Below are 22,156 nucleotides of genomic sequence, written 5' to 3' on the forward strand. Positions count from 1 at the left end.
TGGAATTTAAGAAACAAATGAACAAAGGGGAAAAGACAAACCAAAAACCAAACAGATGATTGCCTGAGGGGAGGTGGGGGGAGGTGGGTTTGAAATAGGTGAAGGGGATTAAGAGTACACTAATTGATAAGAACAGAATAATATATGGAATTGTTGAATCACTGTATTGTACACCTGAAAATAATTTAATACTGTATGTTAACTATACTGGAATTAAAATAAAATGTGTTGACTTAAAGATTTAAAAAATAATAGTTAAATTCGCTTTAGTACTTTTTAGGAAAAAAGAAAATGTAATTTTTAAAGACTAGACCATAGTCTTGGCTTCTAAACCACCTCCTGGTCCTCCTGAGTTTCCAGAACTGCCCTTCCATGTCTTCTTGGCTACTGCCCCCTCCTGTGCTCAGCCTCTGAGTGTTAGAGTGGCTCAGGGCTCCACCCTGGGCTTTTTTATATAATTACTGCCTCAAAAATCTCTACTGGATATCTAATAGTTGTAATGTGTACAATATCAAACTTCTGACCTTTCCTCCCATTTGTTTCCCCTAGGCTTAGCCTATTCCATGTACCTGGTCCCTTTCCTTTCCTGGACAGTGCTAGGTATACTCTTCCTGCAGGACCTCTACACAGCTATGTTCCCAGTTGTCTCTATGGCTTGCTCCCTCATCTTAAGTCTTAAGTACCACTATCTCTGTAAGGTCTTCCCTAACATCCTGTTTTAAAATTGGAACACTGTCTACTCCTTGTCACCCTTTTTGCCTTTCTTTTTCTTTTTCTTTTTTTTTTTAAAGATTTTATTTATTTATTTGACAGAGAGAGACACAGTGAGAGAGGGAACACAAGCAGGGGGAGTGGGAGAGGGAGAAGCAGGCCTCCCGTGGAGCAGGGAGCCCGATGTGGGGCTCGATCCCAGGACCCTGGGACCATGACCTGAGCCGAAGGCAGACGCTTAACGGCTGAGCCACCCAGGCGCCCCCCCTTTATTTTTCTTTATAGCACATATTACCATCTGATGTTCTGTATATTTAATTACGTTAGTTGATTGATTCTTCTCCCTGCTTACATCCTTTGTTGAAACACTCAAAAAGTGAATATTTTCATTTCTGTTACTGTGCTTTACAGTGCTGTATTTTCTATTTGCTTCCTTTTTTATAATCTCTTTGTTGATATTTGATGAAACCATTCTCATGGTTTCCCTTTAGTTCTTTGTGTATGATTTCCTTTAGCCCTTTGAGCATATCTAAAATCAGTGATTTAAAGTCTTTGCCTCTTAAGTCCAATATCTGGATTTAGGAATAGTTTGTTTTTTTCTAGCTTTATTGAGATATAATTGATATATAATGTGTAAATTTAAGGTTTACAACATGTTGATTTGATACACTTACATATTACAAAGTGATTACCACACTAGGATTATCACCTCACATAGTTATCATTCCTTTTTTGTGGTGAGAACATTTAATATTTACTCTGAGCAACAGTATATAATACAATATTGTTAACTGTAGTCACCATGCTGTACATTAGATCCCTAGATCTTATATAGCTGGAAGTTTGTACCCTTTGACCAACATCTTCCCATTTCCCCCAAGCCCTAGCCCCTGGCAACCACCGTTCTGTTTCTGTGAGTTCAGCTTTTTTAAATTCCACATATAAGTGATATGATATAGTGATTGTCTTTCTCTATCTGACTTGACTTATTTCAATTAGTAGAATACCCTCAAGATCCATCCGTGTTGTCAGTAAAGGCTGGAATTCCTTCTTTCTCATGGCTGAATAATACTCCTGTGTGTGTGTGTGTGTGTGTGTGTGATCTTCTTCATCCATCCATCCATAGATGAACACTTAGTTTGTCACCATACGTTGTCTAGTGTGAATAATGTTGCAGTTAATAGGAGAGGGCAGATATCTCTTTGATGTCCTGATACCATTTCCTTTGGATATATACCCAGAATTGGGATTGCTGGATCGTATAGTAGTTCTATTTTTAATTTTTTGAGGATAGCATTTTTCCATAGTAGCTATACCAATTTACATCCCTACCAGCAGTGCACAAGGGTCTCCTTTTCTCCACATCTTAGCCAGTACTTGTTATCTCTTGTCTTTTTGATAATAGTCTAGATTCTAACAGATATGAGGCAATATCTCATTGTGGTTATGATTTGCATTTCCCTGATGATTAGTGATACTGAACACTGTTTCGTATACCTGTTGGCCATTTATATGTCTTCTTTGGGAAAATGTCTACTTAACTCCTCTGCCCTTTTTTTAAATCATTTTTTGTGTGTATTACTGAGTTGTAGGAATTCTTTTACTGTTCTCTCACTTGTTTTTGCCATTGTTGCCTGTACTTTTGGTATCCAAAAAAAGTACCAAGACCAGTGTCAAGGAGCTTTTACTGTTTTCTTTTAGTAGTTTTACAGTTTCTGGTCTCATGTTGAGGTCTTTAATCCATTTCAAGTTCAATTTTTTGAGTGGTAAAAGAAAGTCCATTTTTCTGCATTTTGTTACCCAGTTTTCCCAGCACCATTTATCAAAGAGTCTGCTTTCCCCATTGATTATTCTTGGCTCCCTTTTAAATATTAGTTGACTATATATGTGAGGGTTTATTTCTGGGCTCTTGATTCTGTTCTGTTGGTGTAATTTGTCTGTGTTTATATCAATACCATACTGTTTTTATTACTCTAGCTTTGTAATGTTTGAAATCAGGAAGTGTGATACCTCTAGCTTTGCTGTTCCTTCTCAAGATTGCGTTAGCTATTTGGGGTCTTTTGTGGTTTCATAAATTTGAGGATTTTTTTTCCTATTTCTCTGAAAAAAATGTCATTGGAATTTTAAATAGCAATTACATGAATCTGTAGATGGCCCTTGGATTGTATGGACATTTTAACAATATTCTTGTGATTCATGAACACAGGATATCTTTCCATTTGTGTCTTTAATTTCTTTCATCAGTGTTTTATAGTTTTCAATGTACAGGTCTTTCACCTTGGTTAAATTTATTGCTAAGTATTTTACTGTTTCTGGTGCTACTATAAATGGGATTGTTTTCTTTTTTTAACTTTTTTTGAGAGAGAGCAGGAAGGGTGGGGTGGGGAGGGGCAGGGGCAGAGGGAGTGGGGGAGGGAGAATCCTAAGCAGTCTACACACACCCAGCACGGAGCCGCCCTCGGGCTCAATCTCACAACCCTGAGAATCATGACCTGAGCTGAAATTAAGAGCTGGACGTTTAACCAGCTGAGCCACTCAAGCGCCCCAGGATTGTTTTCTTAATTTCTTTTTCATATAGTTTATTGTTAATGTATAGAAATGTGACTGATGAGTTCTAACAGTTTTTGGTGGGGTTTTTAGGGGTTTTTTTAATACATAAGATAATATCATTTGTAAATGAAGACAGTTTTACCTCTTTCTCAAGTGGATGCCTTTTATTTTTTTTCTTGCCTAATTGTTCTGGCTAGGACTTCCAGTATTATATTGAATAGGAGTGTTAAGAGTGGGTACCCTTGTCTTGTTCAGGATCTTAGAGGGAGAGCTTTCATCTTTTCACCATTTGAGTATGATGTTAGCGATGGACTTGTCACATATGGCCTTTATTAAAACGTTGAGCTGTGTTCCTTCTATACCTCATTTTTGAGTTTTTATCCTGAAAGGATATTGACTTTTTGTCAAATGTTTTTTCAGCATCTATTGACATCATATGATTTTTGTCTTTAACTCTATTAATGTGTTATATCATATTTATTGGCTTGTATATGTTGAACAATGATTGCATCTCAAGGATTAATCCCACTTGATAATTGTGTATGATCATTTTAATATGCTGTTTCAATTTGGTTTGCTAGTAGTTTGATGACAGTTTTTGCATCTTCATTTATCAGGGATGATGGCCTGTAGTTTTCTTGTAGTGTCCTTATCTGGCTTTGCTATCAGGGTAATTTTGGCCTCTTAAAATGAGTTTGGAAGTCTGGCCTCTTCAACTTTTTGGTAAGAATTTGAGAAGGATTGGTATTAATTCTTTAAATGTTTGGTGAATGTACCAGGAAAACCATCTGGTCCTATGCTTTTCTGTATTGGGTATGTTTTGATTACTGATTTAATCTTACTCATTATTGATCTGTTCAGATTTTCTATTTCTTCATTATCCACTATTGATATTCTAGGAATTTATCCAATTCTTCTAGGTCATCCAATATGTTGGCAATTTGTTCATATGTAGTTTCCTTTTTTATTATTTCTTTAATTTTAATTCCACTATAGTTAACATACAGTGTTATATTAGTTTTAGGAATGCAGTATAGTGATTCAACAATTCTTTACATTACTCAGTGCTCATCGTAAGTGTATTCTTAAACCCCACCACCTATTTCACCCATCTCCCTCCCCACCTCCCCACCAGTAACCATCAGTTTGTTCTCTATAGTGAAGAGTCTGTTTCTTGGTTTGTCTCTCTCTCCTTTTTTTCTTTGTTTTGTTTCTTAAATTCCATGTGTAAGTGAAATCACAGGTAGTCTCTTAATCCTTTATATCTCTGTGGTATCATTTGTAATGTCTCCTCATTTCTAGCTAAAATTTCATCTATTTCGTTCATCTTTTCCAAAAAACCCGCTTTTACTTTTACTGAGCTTTTCTATTTTTTTTTTTTTTTGGTCTCTATTTCATCTATTTCTGCTGTGGTCATTTTCCTTCCTTCTACTAATTTTGGCATTAGTTTGTTCTTTTGTATCCTTGAGTTATAAAGTTAGGTGTTGTGTATTTGAGATCTTTCTTGTTTCTTACCGTAGTCATTTATCCCTGTAAACTTCTCAGAACTACTTTTGGTGCATTCCATAAGTTTTGATACGTTGTGTTTCCATTGTTTTTTGTCCTGATATTTTTAAATTTCCCTTTTGATTTCTTTTTTTGATTCATTGGTTCTTCAGGAATGTATTGTTTAGTTTCCACATATTGTGAATTTTCCAGTTTTCCTCCTATTACTGATTTCTAGTTTTATACCATTGTGGTCAGGAAAGATACTTGGTATAATTTCAGTCTCTTAACTTTGCTAAGACTTGTTTTGTAACTTACTATGTAATCTATGTGGGAGAATGTTTTATGTACATTTGAGAAGAGTGTGTATTCTACTGTTCAGTGAAATGTTCTGTATATTCCTGGTAGGTTGCCATCTGCAACAATATGGATGGAGCTAGAAAGTATTATGCTAAGCAAAATAAGTCAGAGAAAGACAAATACCATATGATTTCACTTATATGTGGAATTTAAGAAACAAAACAAATAAAGGGAAAAGATAGGCAAACCAAGAAACACACTCTTATCTATAGAGAACAAACTGATGTCACCAGGGGGGAGGTAATAGGGGGATGGGTTAAATAGGTTGATGGGGATTAAGGAGTACACTTGTGATGAGCACCAGGTGTTGAATGGAAGTGTTGAATCACTGTATTGTACACTGAAACTAATATCACACTGTATATTAACTGGAATTTAAAAACTTTAAAAAAACGTATAGTTTAAATTCAGAATTTCCTTAGATTCTGTCAGGACAATCTATCCATTGTTGAAAGTAGGGTGGTGACATCCCCTATCATTATGTATTGTTATCTGTTTCTCCCTTCAGATCTGTTAGTATTTGCTTTTAATGTATTTAGGTGCTCCAGTATTGTGTGCATATAGTTTACAATTGTTATATGCTGTTTGAATTAACCCCTTTATCATTATATAATGACCTTTGTCTCTTGTTACACGTTTTGAGTAAGAGTGTATTTTGTCTGATACAAGTATAGCTGCCCATGCTCTCCTTTCATTTCTGTTGCATAGAATATCTTTTTCCATCCCTTCACTTTGAGTCTACATGTGTCTTTAAAGTTGAAGTGAGTCCATGTAAGCTGCTGGGTCTTGTTTGTTTAAATTTTATTTAAATTCAATTAATTAACATATAATGTATTATTTGTTTCTGGGGTACAGGTCTGTAATTCATCAGTCTTATACCCAGTGTAATTACAACACATACCCTCCCCAATGTCCCATCACCCAGTTACCCCATCCCTACACCCCACTCTCCTCTAGCAACCCTCAGTTTGTTTCCTATGATTAAGAGTCTCTTATGGTTTGTCTCCTTCTCTGGTTTTGTCTTGTTTCATTTTTTCCTTCCTTCCCCTATGATCCTCTGCCTTGTTTCTTAAATTCCACATATCAGTGAGATCATATAATAATTGTCTTTCTCTGATTGACTTATTTCACTTAGCATAATACCCCCAGTTCCATCCATGTTGTTGCAAATGGCAATATTTCATTTTTTGATGGCTGCATAATATTCCATTGTATATATATATATTTATATACCACATCTTCTTTATCCATTCATCTGTCGATGGACATCTGGGCTTTTTCCATAGTTTGGCTATTATGGGCATTGCTGCTATACATTGGGGTGCAGGTGCCCTTTCGGATCACTACATTTGTATCTTTGGGGTAAATACCCAGTAGTGCAGTTGCTGGGTCATAGGGTAGCTCTATTTTCAACTTTTGGAGGAACCTCCATACTGTTTTCCAGAGTGGCTGCACCAGTTTGCATTCCCACCAACAGTATAGGAGGGTTCCCCTTTCTCCACATCCTCGCCAACATCATTTCCTGATGTGTTAATTTTAGCCATTCTGACTGGTGTGAGGTGGTATTTCATTGTGGTTTTGATTTGGATTTCCCTGGTGCCAAGTGATGTTGAGCACTTTTTCATGTGTCTTTTGGCCATTTGGATGTTCTTGGAGAAATGTCTGTTCATGTCTTCTGCCCATTTCTTGATTGGGTCTTGTTTTTCTAATCCATCCAGCCACTCCATGCCTTTTAATTGGAAAATCAATACATCTACATTTAGAGTAATTATTGATAGGCGAGGACTTAGTAATGCCATCTTACTGTTTTATGGCAGTTTTGTATTTTCCTTGTCCTTTCTTCCTCTCTCCCTGCCTTCCTTTGTGAATTGATGGTTTTCCATAGTAGTATGCTTTTATTCCTTTCTGTTTATCTTTTTTGTATCTAATATACGTTTTTGCTTTGTGGTTACCAGGAGCCTACATAAAACATCTTGTAGCTAAGTCTTTTTTAAGCTGATAAAACTTTGATCACACCCACTCTACCCTTTTACTCCCCCCAACCTCATTTTATGTTTTTAATATTCAGTTTACCTCTTTTTAAATTGTATATTCATTAACAAATTATTTTAGCTCTTACCATTTTTAATATTTTTGTCCTTTAAACTTTATCATCCATGGGTGATTCCTTTTTTTGTTTGTTTTTACAAACCCTTGTGTCGAGGGCTGACTTTCAATAGATCACAGTGAGGGTGCTGCTCTGCTATGTACAAAACCCTGACCCAGAAGCAGATCGTCTACAAATGGTTTAGCACCAGGTTCCCCACGAACGTGCATTGCGTGACAGGCGAGGGGGCGGCCCCCTTTCCGGCCGCACCCTGTTTCCCGGGACAAGGGGCTCTGAGCACCAGACCCTGGTCCCGACACACGGCAGGGGCGGTAGGGGACCGGCTATCTGAGGCCATCTGAGGCCCCATGGCACTGCTATGTCGTTCTGCCTGGGCGGGATTCTGACTTAGAGGTGTTCATTCATAATCCCACAGATGGTAGCTTTGCCCATGGGTGATTCTTTAAGACCATGTTCTCCTGGGGCTCCTCAGAGTGGCTGTAGCTGGTTCATAGGCCACTGCAGGGTCTGTAGCTGAGACCAGTATGCAGGTCTATTACCCAATACGCAGGTGGGTGAGACAACCCCCCCCAATCCTTTGGCTTATGGGGCTAGGTTCCCCAACTCCAACAAAGGCACTTTTGTCCATGGATGGATGCCAAATTGTTGCATAGGGGCAGTGAGATAGGTCTTATTTGGCTATCATGCTAACATCACTGCTCATGCTCATGTTGCTGTAATTTTTTTTTCCTTTGTGTGTTTCATAGTGTCTTGTTTCTTTGTATACCTCATAGTTTTTTCCTTGAATAATGGACATTTTTAATATAATGTGGCAACTCTGGAAATCAAATTCTCACTCTTCCCCAGGGTTTGTTGTTATGGTTTGTTGTTGTTTCTTTATTTTACTTTTTTTTAAGTTTGTACCTTTTAAAGATTTTATTTGACAGAGAGCACAAGCAGGGAGAGTGGCAGGCAGAGGGAGAAGGAGAAGCAGGCTCCCCAAAGAGCAAGGGAAGCCCGAGGTGGGACTCGATCCCAGGACCCCGGGATCATGACCTGAGCCGAAGGCAGTCGCTTAACCAACTGAGCCACCCAGGCGCCCAGTTGTTGTTTCTTTAGACTTTTCTGAACTGATTTCATAATTATGTGATCATTAATGCTCTTAGCTTAGGGGTTGGCTAGTGATTTCCCTTAAACTCCTAAACAAGAAAATACATACTCCCCCCCCCCCCCCCCAGTCTTTGCAGGTAGGTTTTGTGTGTATGTTCGGTGGCAATACTCCTATCTTCACTACTCAACCAGGATGTTTATAACTATGCCTTAGCCTTCACTTGTGACTTGCACAGAGCCTGATGATCACCCAGGCGTGTAGAACTTGGGGCCTTCTCGGGTCAAATATTCCTCTTACCTTGTCAAGTTGCTCTATGTGAATACAATGTAGTGTGTTACTACTTGTCTGAAATTAAAAAGACAGAGTTGTTAGAAGTCACTGTTAATACCTTAGCTTCCCTTTCCATAAGACTAAAAGAGAGCTGTGTTTAACCTTGGGCGTACATGTGGCCTTCTAGATTCCCAGGAGTCTGTGGAACTTTTCCAAGCCCTTATTCTCCAAAGCATCTCACTCCCCAGCCATTTCCCCCCCATACTTTCCAGTTTGTCTGTTGTTTAGCCCTTGTCCCAGGAAGCAGGGATTAATGCATTTGCTTTTTAATGTTTTCAACAAATGTTCACCCCACCCTTGGGAGCATTTCGAATCAGGCAAAAATGATATCTCAAACACTGTTGAAAATGCAAGTGAGTTGGGCGCCTGGGTGGCTCAGTTGGTTAAGCGACTGCCTTCAGCTCAGGTTATGATCTCAGGGTCCTGGGATCGAGCCCCACATCGGGCTCCCTGTTCAGCGGGAAGCCTGCTTCTCTCTCTCCCACTCCCCCTGCTTATGTTCCCTCTCTCGCTGTCTCTCTCTGTCAAATAAATAAATAAAACCTTTAAAAAAAAAAAATGCAAGTGAGTTTATTAAGTAAGAATATATGGCTGGAGGTTTGGATTTGGAGGCCAGTAATAGTGCACAATTTAGTCATTTTCCCCCATTACCTTAGGGGCTAGTACTTGATGAGTTTTTAGACTTTGTGGTGGCAGAGTATAGTAGGAGTAGGCAATATAGAGTCTTCTGCTTTGCAACTTGGTTCATGTCAAAAAGAAACTGTAGAGCGTGTGATTCCTCACTGTAGTGAGGAAGGTGAACAGGCTGAGAGCATGGAAAGCATAATATAGTACTGAAGGCTTGATGGGATAAGACTGACCTGTCAGCAGGTATGACTGAAGGCATGTATAATTGCTTATAGTTGCTTATGTTCTTCCCAGTAGCATCCTCACAGAACAGTGAAATTGATCTCATTGGAGAAATCACCTTTAGGCAGATCTTGAGTCTTAAGTCCTTGCTTCTCTTTTTGCTCCCTGTCTTTGTTGGACTTTCACAGTGGATGTCTTCTCAATGCCAACACCGTATTCCAAGCAGCCACATACTCTTAAATATTTTATACACAGGGCTACTTTAAGCACTAACACTGCCTTTTTCCTTTTTTAGAGCTGGGGTGGAAAGGAGAATGGCTTTGGACTTGCAGAATGTTGCAGAGACTTGCATATGATGGTAAGTAACTCTGGGATATGGGTATCTTTTGGCAGAGCTATGTGTGGTCTCTTTTTGAGCCTTACTTTACAATGAATATATGGTATATTAAGTTGCCACTTCACATCAGGACCTTTGAGGAACCTGAGATCAATTGAGACATAGCACATCTTGTCTAGAAATGCTTAGGTCCTCAGTGTGCTGACAGTAGGAACAATCTCAGAAACACAGTATATGTTCATACCCAGCTCTTGAGTAGGAAGCTGTATTTGGTGAATCCGTTTGAAAGTGTTGAAAAATCCCAGAAAGGGTATTTGCTTGCATTCTCTCACTGAAACTATTGGAATTCTGGGCAGTATGGTGTGTTTTTTAAGAATGGATGCTTGGGGAACAGTCCTGCCATGAAGGTTATTGAGAACTTAAAATGTTCTGTGTGTTTTCCATGTTTACTCCTCATGCCCTGTCCTGTTCATACCTTTCATCCATGCTTAGGTTAGAAGGTTAAGCCATCCTCCCTTCTGCTTTGATATGTTGTTTTGGAACTACAAGGTACAGTTGGATTTGTTAAAAACAGCTGTGCCAAGAAGCAACATATTTTCCAGCAGATGTTGCTCTTTTTGTCAGTTTGTCGTGTATAGGACAAATCGCTGCGATGAAATTTAGTGAATTTATCTTAGCAAGCCTTTTTTCCCTGGGAGAATGGTTCTTTTTCTGGTCAAAGAAAACTACAAATTAAAACAAATTACTTTCCCACCTTAGTTGGTATACGTTCTTTAGTGTGTGTTATATGAATGAATATTGGGTAATACGGGAGGTAAGTATTGTCTCTTTAATAAAGCTACATAAATCTTAAAGAGTATTCAGTTTGGAATTCTAATTATGAGAAAATGACTTTCGTCTTAAAGTTGGTTAATTCTTGGGGGCGCCTGGGTGGCTCAGATGGTTAAGCGTCTGCCTTCGGCTCAGGTCATGATCCCGGGGTCCTGGGATCAAGTCCCACATCGGGCTCCCGGCTCAGCGGGGAGTCTGCTTCTCCCTCTGACCCTCTCCCTTCTCATGCTGTTTCTCTCTCGCTCGCTCTCTAAAAAATAAATAAAATCTTTAAAAAAATTAAAAAAAAAAAGTTGGTTAATTCTGAGCCTCCTTTTGTATATCAAGCTGTTCTTTACCCCTTGTCAAAACAGTATGATACACTCTACTAAGTTTGTATGATGTCTGTCTTGGGCCCAGTCTGTGTTAAGAAATCGCACATCCTTTTATTTATTGATATTTGGTATATCAGTGAGACTTTGAAACATACGATGTGTACTTTAAAAGGAAGTAATACATACATGTTTTTAGAAATACATATGCATGCAATTTCAAAATTATTGTATACAATAATCAATTTTTAAAATTAATGTGTTATGTAAATATAATTAATAACTTTATTATATTCAGTAATTCTCCATTCTCAGAAGCAACCATGCTATGCTACTGGTTTCTTTTAAGGATTCATTCTAATGGGCATGCTGTTGTCGTCTTAATTTTGTCTTTGCTTCTCTAGAGTTAAAGAGGATTCGTTGTCAGGGTCTGGTTCATATTGACTTGGTATTTACCTGTGCAGAAAAGCATTTTGATACCATGGGAAGTGGTGTAGAATGGTATGAAAGGGAGTATTTGAAGAATTAAGAAGGTACACTAATGAAGCATAGTTTGAATAAAATATTTCAAAAGGTGATGGTGTACACTAAAGTTTCCATAACAATGTTCTTTTCTATTCCCAAGTTGGTACCTAGAACCTTGTATTTGTTCTCCATCCTTTCTTGGATTCTTATTCATTATTGCTTGGCAGACTTGCCTCTCTTTTTCTTCTTGAAAATAGCTACAGTCAGAATTGATCTCTTGAAAGAAAGAGCAACTGATAACTTATAAGTAAGAAATGTGAAGGCTTTTGGAGCTCTGGGCTCCATCCTCCTGATTTTGTGTTATTATAGGACATCTGAGCTCTGCTAAGACGAGGGGTGAAGGCACTATAGCTGCTGACTACACTGCTCATTCTGCTGCTACAATGAGTTGGACAAATGGTTAGGACTTTGAAGGAAGATTTGGGGAGAAGATGGTATCTGATTATTTCATGTGCTTTATACACAGAAATACCCACCCAGTGCAACTACACTACACTTTGAATTCTATGCAGACCCTGGGGCCGAGGTCAAAATCGAGAAAAGGGTGAGTCTCATTCAGACTTGTTCTGATAGAGTCTGTGATGGACTTCTAGGACTCCTCAGTTATAAATGAGAGGATGGTTTTGAGCTGCATGCTGCCCTCCCAAGTTAAATATACCTAGCAGCTTCTCAGGAATAACTCTTCATAGGTTTGGATCTTATATTGGAGCTGCTGAAAGATAGGACTCCCCTATGAGGCATTGCCATGACTTGTGTGTTTTTCTCCGTCTCAGTTGAGAATTCCAACATTCAGTTTAATAGTCTGGATAGTGATCACTCAATTTTCTCTATTAGCCAGTTTGTAAGAAATCTATATATTGCTTACAGGGTCCTGCTTCAGTTATCTAGTCATTCCATATTCTTTGAGGAGACAATAAAATTCAGTTTTGTTTATAAGTAGCTTAGTAAGATTTTTTCCCTACCTATAGCATAATAAATAATCTTTCTAGATTATGGCTCCTTGAAAACAGCTGTAGTACATATCTAGAGTGGAAACCATTTTCATGAATTTGGTCTTTGCTATGAATACAGAGGCTGTGGGAATTAAGTTAGGTTTAAAAAGGGATAAGGAAGAGAAAAGAGACAAAACAGTAGACAAATACAGAGAACAAACTGGTGGTTGCTGGAGTGGAGGTGGGTAGAGGGGTGGGTGAAATAAAGGGGATTAAAAGTACACTTACCGTGATGAGCACTGAGTAATGTGTGGAAGTGCTGAATCATTATACTGTACACTTGAAACAAATATAACAGTGTATATTAATTATACTCAGTTAAAAATAACAAAACTTTTTTAAAAAGGATAAGGAAGAATATTAAATGTGTCTGACTATGTGCATTATATTTTGATACTATTGTCTTCAAAGAAGCTTTCTTGAAAATATTCTATATATAAAATGGGTATTTTGGGGGACTCTAAAGTTACCTTGATTTTAAGAGCATTCAGTTAGGCTTCAACCTAGGGTGACATCTTGGTTTTCAGACAGCTCTCTTTTAGTCTTATGGAAAGGGAAGCTAAGGTATTAACTGACTTCTAACAACTCTGTCTTTTTAATTTCAGACAAGTAGTAACACACTACATTATATTCACATAGAGCAACTTGACAAGGTAAGAGGAATATTTGACTGTTGGCTAGTTTCCTAACATTCAGTTTACTTTTTGTTCCTAACCAATTTTTTTCTAATGTAGATTTCAGAAAGCCCTTCTGAAATCATGGAATCTCTTACCAAAATGTACAGCATTCCTAAGGATAAGCAGGTATGATAGGTCCTCATTATTTATCTAAAGGGTGTGGTTGTTACTCATGTAGATTAATGATACTTGCTGGGCTGGGAGACAGCATATCAGAAGGAAAGGAGTCAGATCATGGGTAAATTAGCCTCTGTGAACCTTCGTTTCCTCATGTTTTATGAGACCAACACCTACTAAATTCCTAGGTAGGTTCTCAGGAGAGATTGAGGAAGACATAAGCTGCTTTACTCATGCAAATCTGGTGTTAGTATCTCAACACTTTACAGACGAAAGGAGAAAACATTTAGTTCTGTGGGGTTTTTTTCATTGTTATGGTGATAAAATATTTGATTTAATTAATAACAATCAGAACTTGTGCCAAATGTCTTCAGCTTGTTGCCTATCAGTATAGTGATAGTTCTTGGCTTATGTTGGGATATTGGGATTCTCTGAGCCTGTGTTTTGTGGCTCTCATTTTGTCAGGTAACCACAGAGTAGAACCGTTCTGTTTGACACCTTAACAAATAGCAACAGTAAACCATTTTACCAAATATCCCAATAGGTAAGATTTAGCCCTCAGAAAGTACATTCACCGTTTTCATTGGTTTCCTAATTTAGGTCTTATATTCCTACAGATGCTGTTATTTACACACATACGGCTGGCCCATGGCTTTTCTAATCACAGGAAACGATTGCAAGCTGTTCAAGCCAGGCTGCATGCAATATCTATATTAGGTAAGAGAATAACACTACAATTAACAGGCCCTGATTAGGCAATTTAGACATGATTTCCTTTGAGCTTCATCTGTGTCTTTGTTGCTGTGAGGCTTATTGTAGTTATCTAGGTGGAAAGTTAAATTGTAAAATTATGCCTGCATTTCTAATGTTCACTGTATTCATCATTCTTGAGCTCCTTAATGTTGTATTAGAAAACAGTGTAATACTTACAGACCTATCACTTGGGTTTAGTCTTGATTTTGGCCCTTTTTCTTTTAGATGGATGTTCAGGTAGTCCTCTCTCCTGGCCCCTGTTCTTCCTCTTGCCATTTCATCTTCCTCTTCTGTCCCGTCAGTAGTATAATTTCAAAGTTAATTTTCAAGGTATTCATTAAGTCAATACTGTGCATTTTACTTTAGGGTAATAGAAAGGACACTGGTTTTGGAATCAGTCCTGGGCTCTCATCCGGATTCTGCAGATGATTAGCTACATGTTTATGCTTTTGGCCTGTTTCTTCATTTAATATTGGGATAGCACTTAACCTTATAGGCTGATACAGGGGTTAAATGAAAACCGGTAAAGCTCCTAGCACAAGCTAGGCACATAGAAGGTATAAAATGGTAGCTGCTGTTAATATTACCAGCTTTAGTTACGTTATTACTTGTTTGTCTCCTCTTTTAAACTGAGTTCCTTGAAGTGAAATTCATAACTCTTCTTTTTGTACTCACACCTAGCATAACTTCTGGGGCGTTAATGGATACATGTTTGTTAAACTAAATGAATATGCTCAAATCCCTTAGTTTGTACTTCAGGAGACTATGTCTACTATTACCTCTGTGTGGGATACACTGAAAGTGGATTACACTCATTCTCAACTTTTACTCCACAGTGTCATATGTTTCTGACTTAGTCTGCAGTAGTCCAAATTCTGTTCTTTACAGCCTGTATAAGTGTTTCCAGTGAAAAACAGAAGCAGCACATGAAGAGACGAAAATGGAAGTCTATATCCAAGGCATAATAGTTACTATATCAAGTTGTGATATTATAAAAAATTAACTCTTCACACTTCCATTCCCAAAAATCCTTGCTCATGACAACCAGTACTAATAGGAGAGTCTGTAGTTTGGAGAATATTTAGGGCTTACCACCATATTTGATCAATCCTCTAGAATTCAGTGATTCTGCCCTCCAATGCTGGTTGGAAGGGAATCTTTTCCCAGAACCAGTAGATGCCAAAAGGTTTGTCATTAGGCAGTGGCTTGACCACTGCCTTCTTGCCTAAAGTGTTTATTTCTCCTTTTGCAGTGTATTCCAATGCCTTGCAGGAGTCAGCAAACAGTATCTTGTATAATGGGTTGATAGAGGAGTTGGTAGATGTCCTTCAGATAACAGATAAGCAGCTTATGGTAAGTATTAACATTCTCCTGTGTATGTCAGGCTCATGTGTATTTATTTTCCTTTTGGTTTTTCCCAGGGGTTTAGAATGAACCCCAAGAGGGAAGCTTAGCTCTTTTACTCTTCCTCTTCGGATATTTAGCTGCAGAGTTAAGTGCTGGATTTTCAGTGTTAGTCTCAACAGACCTCCATCTACCCCAAACCATTATCAGTAGAATGACTTTAATTTTGAGTTCTGGGTATTAGCAACTTGGTTCAATCATCTACCTTTTTTTTTTTTTTTAGATTTATTTTATTTATTAGAGTGAGGGGGAGGTGCAGAGGGAGAGGATCTCAAGCAGACTCTATACTAAGCACGGGGCTCAGTCTCATGACCCTGAGATCATGACCTGAGCTGAAATCAAGATTTGGACACTTAAACTGACTGAGCCACCCAGGTGCCCCAGTCATCTACTACTTATTTAATACATCATGTTTACCTTCCATTTTCATAGGAGATTAAAGCTGCTTCTTTACGAACATTAACATCAATTGTCCACTTGGAGAGAACTCCCAAACTCAGCAGTATTATTGACTGTACTGGAACTGCCTCTTACCATGGATTTTTGCCGGTACTTGTGCGGAACTGTATCCAGGCCATGATTGGTAAGTTTTGATGATTGTTACTTTAGGTAGCAAGAACTTCACCCTTGCTTTTGTCAGTCTTTGTTTAACATCTTTCCATCTTAACATTAAATTCTGAGCTTGCTTTTTTTCTGTCTCTCCCAACCTCCCATATAGATCCTTCCATGGATCCGTACCCTCACCAGTTTGCCACTGCTCTCTTCTCTTTTTTATACCATCTGGCCAGCTACGATGCTGGTGGTGAAGCCTTGGTCTCCTGTGGAATGATGGAAGCCTTATTGAAGGTGCTCTACTTTTTTTTTAAAATACATTTGTGGGGAAATCAACTAAGAGCAGGGTGTAGAGTTATAGGTTTGGAATGGTTAATAGTGAGAGCAGATAGCATAAGAAAGTTTACCCAGAAAATGTTATTCTTAATTTTTCTAGTTTGGCATTCTAGTTATCTGTCTCATTAACAATTTTTAAGTGAGGCTATCTCCATTAATAAGAATTGATCAGTCTAACATGGTCTGAGAGTCAGGAGGCTCCAGTTACTAGTCAAGACTAGCCATATCTTATTACGACCTTAGGCTGTTACCCTAAAGAAAAAATATGTAAAGGTACTTTGTAAATTGTGCTATTAAGGTAATTGGCTTTACTGTGTGCTTGGCTTTTTTCTCCCTGAATATTTCATTTAATCCTGAAAAGTAATTTTATGTCCCCATTATCTCAGGAGGTTGAGTCCCAGAAGTAATAGAGCTATCATTTGACAAACACCTGTTTCTTTTCTCCCACACTGTACTTGCCTCCCTGAGATCTAGACTGCATGTTTCCAAAAGAATTATTCACAGTTTTGTGTCTTTTCATTTGATTGGCTTTGCCTTTTTTTCTCTCCTCTATAGGTCATAAAGTTTCTTGGTGATGAACAGGACCAGATAACATTTGTCACCAGAGCTGTCAGAGTGGTTGACCTCATCACCAACCTGGACATGGCAGCTTTTCAATCCCATAGTGGACTTTCTATCTTCATTTATAGACTTGAGGTATTATTATACAAGGAGCACTTTGCGTAGACATACCCAGTAAGACCTGAGCCTAGGAATCCTAGTATCCTAATAACCCTAAAGAACCATCTTAGCCCTTTTCTGTTTTTAGAAACCAGTTTTATAATCTGCCTGTGACATTCTTTCATTATAATTATTTTTAACTCCTGGTATATATGTAGGATTTTCTTACTACTTTTCCCTTGATTGTAGCATGAAGTAGATTTGTGTCGAAAAGAATGTCCATTTGTGATCAAGCCAAAGATCCAGAGACCCAGTACTACACAAGAAGGAGAAGAAATGGAAACTGATATGGATGGTAATTAACAGTTACTAAGTCAGAATTTTCATTTTCAGTAAGAATTTTCATTCTTCCTCCTCATAAATTCCAAAGTGCACAAGTGACTTGAGTGTGTATTTTCAGCAACAGAACAGTATTTTTCTTTTCTTTTTTTTTTTTTTAAAGATTTTATTTATTTGACAGAGAGAGAGAGCGAGAGAGGGAACACAAGCAGGGGGAGTGGGAGAGGGAGAAGTAGGCTTCCCGCAGAGCAGGGAGCCCGATGTGGGGCTCGATCCCAGGACCCTGGGATCATGACCTGAGCCGAAGGCAGACGCTTAACGACTGAGCCACCCAGGCGCCCCCAGAACAGTGTTTTTCTATGTAAATGATTTGTGTATTGTTTTTCATGAGGATAACTATAAAAGGAGGAGGCACAAGTTGTTGGGAATAGTGATGGAAGGTGAAGCAGATAGTAGGGCTGCAGTAGAGCCCCCCCCAGTCACTGTGGGATGTTAATCTGTTTTATTTCAAGACTTAATAGCTGTTTTCTAAGTATTGGTTCATTATCTTCTTATTCCCACTAAAATGTAAGCTCCATGAGATCAGGGTACTGTTTTATTCACTGTTCTTTCTTCAACAGTGCCTGATATATTGTAGGTGTGTAAATATGTGTTTGGGAAAGATAAGGAGAATGTAGACTCATTAGGGACCTTATGAAACTATCAGACTACTTTGAGAGGAAGAGGAGAGGTGACGAAGTTGTTGAATAGGCAACATGTTTTAAATCATGAAGTCAAAAAGCTAGGCAACCAGATATTCTTAATCTTTGGGTGCATCATCATGTGTGTTCTTTTTTTTTTTAATCTCCCTGCCCCCCCATGCATAGTTCATGATAATAGTAATAAAGAAAAAAAAAAATCCCCAAAACAGCTTTCTTAGAATTTAAATTCTTACTTTGGTGACCCAGGATGTCATTACATGAATCTGTTTTCATGCTTATGATAAAGGTATTAAAATTTATAATGCTTTCATTCTTGATACTCAATACCCATAGGAAGCTGTTCCTTTTTCTCTATTGTTTTTCCTGAACACAGTTATTTACATGCATTGCTGTCCCTAGGAACTCCTTTACCCAATTTCTATCTCTGGTTTATTGTGGGCAAGCTGGCATTTGAGTTAATGGGTGAGATCCCAGAGTGTTGATTAAAATGTGACATCTAAATAGAAGACTATTTAAAAGCCTGTTTATTATAAATCAGGTATTGTCAAGCTTGAATATGCATAAGAATAAATTAAAGTGCTTGCTAAAGATGTAGATCTCAGGGGTGCCTGGGTGGCTCAGTTGGTTAAGCATCCAGCTCTTAATTTCAGCTCAGGTCATGATCTCAGGATCGTGAGATTGAACCCCCCACATCAGATTCTGCACTCATTGTGGAGTCTGCTTGCGATTCTCTCCCTCTCCCCCTCTCCCCGCTTGTGCACTCATGCTCTCTCTCTCAAAATAAATAAAATTTTTAAAAAGTTGTAGACCCCATCTGCAATGTTTGATTCAGTAAGTGTGCAAGTGAAGACCAGGAAAATCCATGTTTTTAAAAAATTTTTTAAAGATTTTATTTAGGGCGCCTGGGTGGCTCAGTTGGTTAAGCGACTGCCTTCGGCTCAGGTCATGATCCTGGAGTCCAGGGATAGAGTCCCGCATCGGGCTCCCTGCTCAGCAGGGAGTCTGCTTCTCCCTCTCCCGCTCCTCCCTCTTGTGCTCTCTCGCTCTCTCACTCTCTCTCTCAAATAAATAAATAAAAAAATCTTAATAAAATAAAGATTTTATTTATTTAGAGAGAGCATGTACAAGCAGGGGGTGGGGACGGCAGAGGGAGAGAGAGAATCTCAAACAGGCTCCCTGCTGAGTGCAGAGCCCTACTTGGGGCATGATCCTACAACCCTGAGATCATGACCTGAGCTGAAAACAAGAGTCAGATGCCTAAACAACTGAGCCACCCAGGCACCCCAGGAAATCCACATTTTTAACAGCCAGTCTAGGTGATTCTGATGTATTTGTAGAGAAAATTTTATATTCAATAAAATGGTTACAAAACTATGAGTTTGTGCTTCCTGTATATAAGTAGGCACAAGTATGTATGTTTGTATATGTATAAAAAGATTGGAAGAAAGTATTTCAAAATATAAACAATGGTTTATTACTATTGGAGCTTAATTATATTTTACAAATTGTAAGAAGTAATTATCTTGTACTTCATTAAAATTAGAAAAAGCTCTACCTACAGTCTGCTACCCACCAGTAGTGTGTGAAATTGCATGTTTTACTTACCACTATTTTTCCTCCCACATTGGTGGCTGAGAAATATTGAAGGGGATTTCTTTTGAAGGAATGTTTTTAACTTGCATGTCTTAAATAACTGGTGCTGTTAAATACCTTTCTATTTGTTTGTGGAAAGCTTACATTTTTATTTTGGGTCTCAGTATCATAATCTGTCACCATTTTTATATCATTTATCTCGCCTTAATGGGAAAAAAATTTCTCAATCGTTCTTTTGGTGGTGCTTTTATTCTAACTAGTTTCTTTATCATAACTTTTACTTTAGTTGCAGATGTGACTATGGAAACTAGTCCAGGCTCATCCATCTCTATGGAGCACCGGCTAGATGTTGAATTAAGGGCATCAAGTTCTAGTAGCAGCACTAGCCTCTCCTCTGGCTCTGGCCCTGGCCCCCGTCCTGGTGGGTAGACAAGTAGATACCCAGTCTTTCACACTGAATTACTAAACTAGTCAAGAAGGTACTTTGGGAGCAGCTTCAGTGGTACACTTGGAGGTTTGCTTCTTAGGACTGTACATGTTACTTTGCCATTCTGGTGTCCATTTTCTCATATTAACATTTATTTCATAGTTTTCCAACTGTTCACACGTTATTTTATCAAAGCAGCCATGTCAGAGATCAGATAATATCTAAAACAGGAATTGAGGATCAGAGAGTTAATCTTCTTACTTGCACTTTTACTTCAGTCTTTTCATTTTAGTATTAGTTTTGTGTAGTTCTTGGTGATTTATTTTCCCAGTTTTCAAAGCTTCCCAATATCCAGAGATCTTCACTTCGAATGTCTGCTAGTGTTGATATAGTGTATATGCATCTCTTAAAAAATTGTTTTATGTGCCTGCCCATTGTGGTCTAATGGTGAACTCAGTATAATCCTCCATCTTTCTCCCTTGCCAGGAGTCCAGTGTATTCCACAAAGAGCAGCACTTCTCAAATCCATGTTGAATTTCCTCAAGAAGGCCATTCAAGACCCTGCTTTCTCAGATGGCATACGACATGGTATTTGATTTTAAATTCTTTCTTGAAGGATGTTTGACTCTCTCCAAAGATTAGTTCTTTTGATACTGATGCTACTCTTGTAGTAAGACAGGCTTAAGAAAAGGCATGCCATTTTGAATAGCTTTTAGTCATTTAGTGTCACTTTTCCTTGACCTAAGGATTCTCTAGCTATTTTCATAATGATTCACCCATTTTTTTCCTTTTTCAGCTTTTGACTCTGTGCTCACTTCCAGCCTGCTACTCCACTTTGTCTGTGTCTGTATTCTTTTGTTCTTTGACCCACTGTTAAGAGGCTATTTCATGGACAAAGAATAAATAATAGAATATGAGGAGGAGTGAAGTAGAAACCATTAGAGTGGAATCAATACAGGATTTTGTTTACCACAGTGGTGGTATATATAATATATTGCTCCATCATCTCTACCCATCAAACTACTTCTGGACTGATCATATTCTCCTTGATGTTCACTTTTCTTTTCTCTTAGTGATGGATGGTTCTCTCCCTACCTCCCTGAAGCACATCATCAGTAATGCAGAATACTATGGCCCATCACTCTTCCTCCTAGGTAAGTGGTATTGATAGTTGGCTATACCAAGCTGGAATAACCGGGCAGCATTCTCTGTATATTTTATATCTTTATAGTGTTTTACTGTCCACCTTTGTCCTCTGTGTTATTATGTATCTTTCTAGTTGGTGATGAAATAAAGGTCAGAATTCAGTTTCAAATATCCATTTCTTTGAATGCCAAATATACCTTCTATAAGCAGTATATTATAAATCATTTGTGATACGTAATATTGTACATTGTGCTGTACTTAACATTGCAAGTGTGATAAGCATGTCTTTATTCAATGGTTAGTCCCAATCTTGGTCTGGAAAATTCAGTCAGCATGGTTTCCATTGTTAGCACTGAATGTCAGATCCACAAACTGTAATATAGAAAATTGTTTCTCGCTGTAGAAAATGCAGTTTGGGAAGCTGTGGGTACTTTGTAATTATTTGTAAAAATGCCTTGCAATTTTATGTTAGCAATACTCTGCGTATTGCTGTTGTTAAAACTTCATTTTTATTAATTGTCATTTATTGAGTGCCATACATATTCAGGACAGTGAGATACGTCAGTTTCTAGAATTCTCCTTAAAACTAAAGGAATGTAGTGGGAAGTGTAGAAATAAAACCTCCTTGTACCAGTAACACATGTTTTTTTAATACTTTGGAGTATCTGGAGGGAGTAGTTTTGGCTACTACAATTTAGGTACTTATCCCCTTGCTGAAGCAGATTCGGGTTTTTATATTTTAAGTTTATATCCTGTGACCTTGCTAAATTCACTTAGTAGTTCATAATTGCTTTGTTAATTTCTTAAGATATTCTGTATAGTCTTCTCATCTACAAATAGTTCTTCTTTTAATAATCATTTTGCTTTTTAAGGCTTACTGCATTGGCAAAGATTTCCAATACAATGCCAAATAGAAGTGGTGAGAATGGGCCTCTTCACTTTGTTCCCGAACTCAGGGGAAAGCATTCAGTAT

General features: G+C 38.1%; 1 protein-coding gene across 18 annotated transcripts in view; it reads left to right on the plus strand.

Annotated features, from left to right (window-relative positions):
* Positions 1-22,156, plus strand: part of HUWE1 (HECT, UBA and WWE domain containing E3 ubiquitin protein ligase 1) — a 165,086-nt gene that overhangs the window by 54,618 nt on the left and 88,312 nt on the right. For 14 of the 18 annotated variants that reach the window (XM_081808807.1, XM_081808803.1, XM_081808815.1 and 11 more), the window contains 13 exons: positions 9,778-9,840; positions 11,953-12,030; positions 13,084-13,131; positions 13,213-13,281; positions 13,890-13,989; positions 15,257-15,378; positions 15,862-16,012; positions 16,148-16,275; positions 16,873-17,013; positions 17,227-17,332; positions 19,897-20,031; positions 20,524-20,625; positions 21,111-21,191. In XM_081808807.1, the coding sequence (XP_081664933.1) occupies positions 9,778-9,840; positions 11,953-12,030; positions 13,084-13,131; positions 13,213-13,281; positions 13,890-13,989; positions 15,257-15,378; positions 15,862-16,012; positions 16,148-16,275; positions 16,873-17,013; positions 17,227-17,332; positions 19,897-20,031; positions 20,524-20,625; positions 21,111-21,191 (1,324 nt within the window). The remainder of the gene's footprint in view (positions 1-9,777; positions 9,841-11,952; positions 12,031-13,083; positions 13,132-13,212; positions 13,282-13,889; positions 13,990-15,256; positions 15,379-15,861; positions 16,013-16,147; positions 16,276-16,872; positions 17,014-17,226; positions 17,333-19,896; positions 20,032-20,523; positions 20,626-21,110; positions 21,192-22,156) is intronic. The other 4 variants (XM_081808808.1, XM_081808819.1, XM_081808821.1 and 1 more) reach the window with 1 other exon arrangement.

This window comes from Leptonychotes weddellii, chromosome X (assembly GCF_054177405.1).
Source record: "Leptonychotes weddellii isolate Sample4059 chromosome X, ASM5417740v2, whole genome shotgun sequence".
NCBI lineage: Eukaryota > Metazoa > Chordata > Mammalia > Carnivora > Phocidae > Leptonychotes > Leptonychotes weddellii.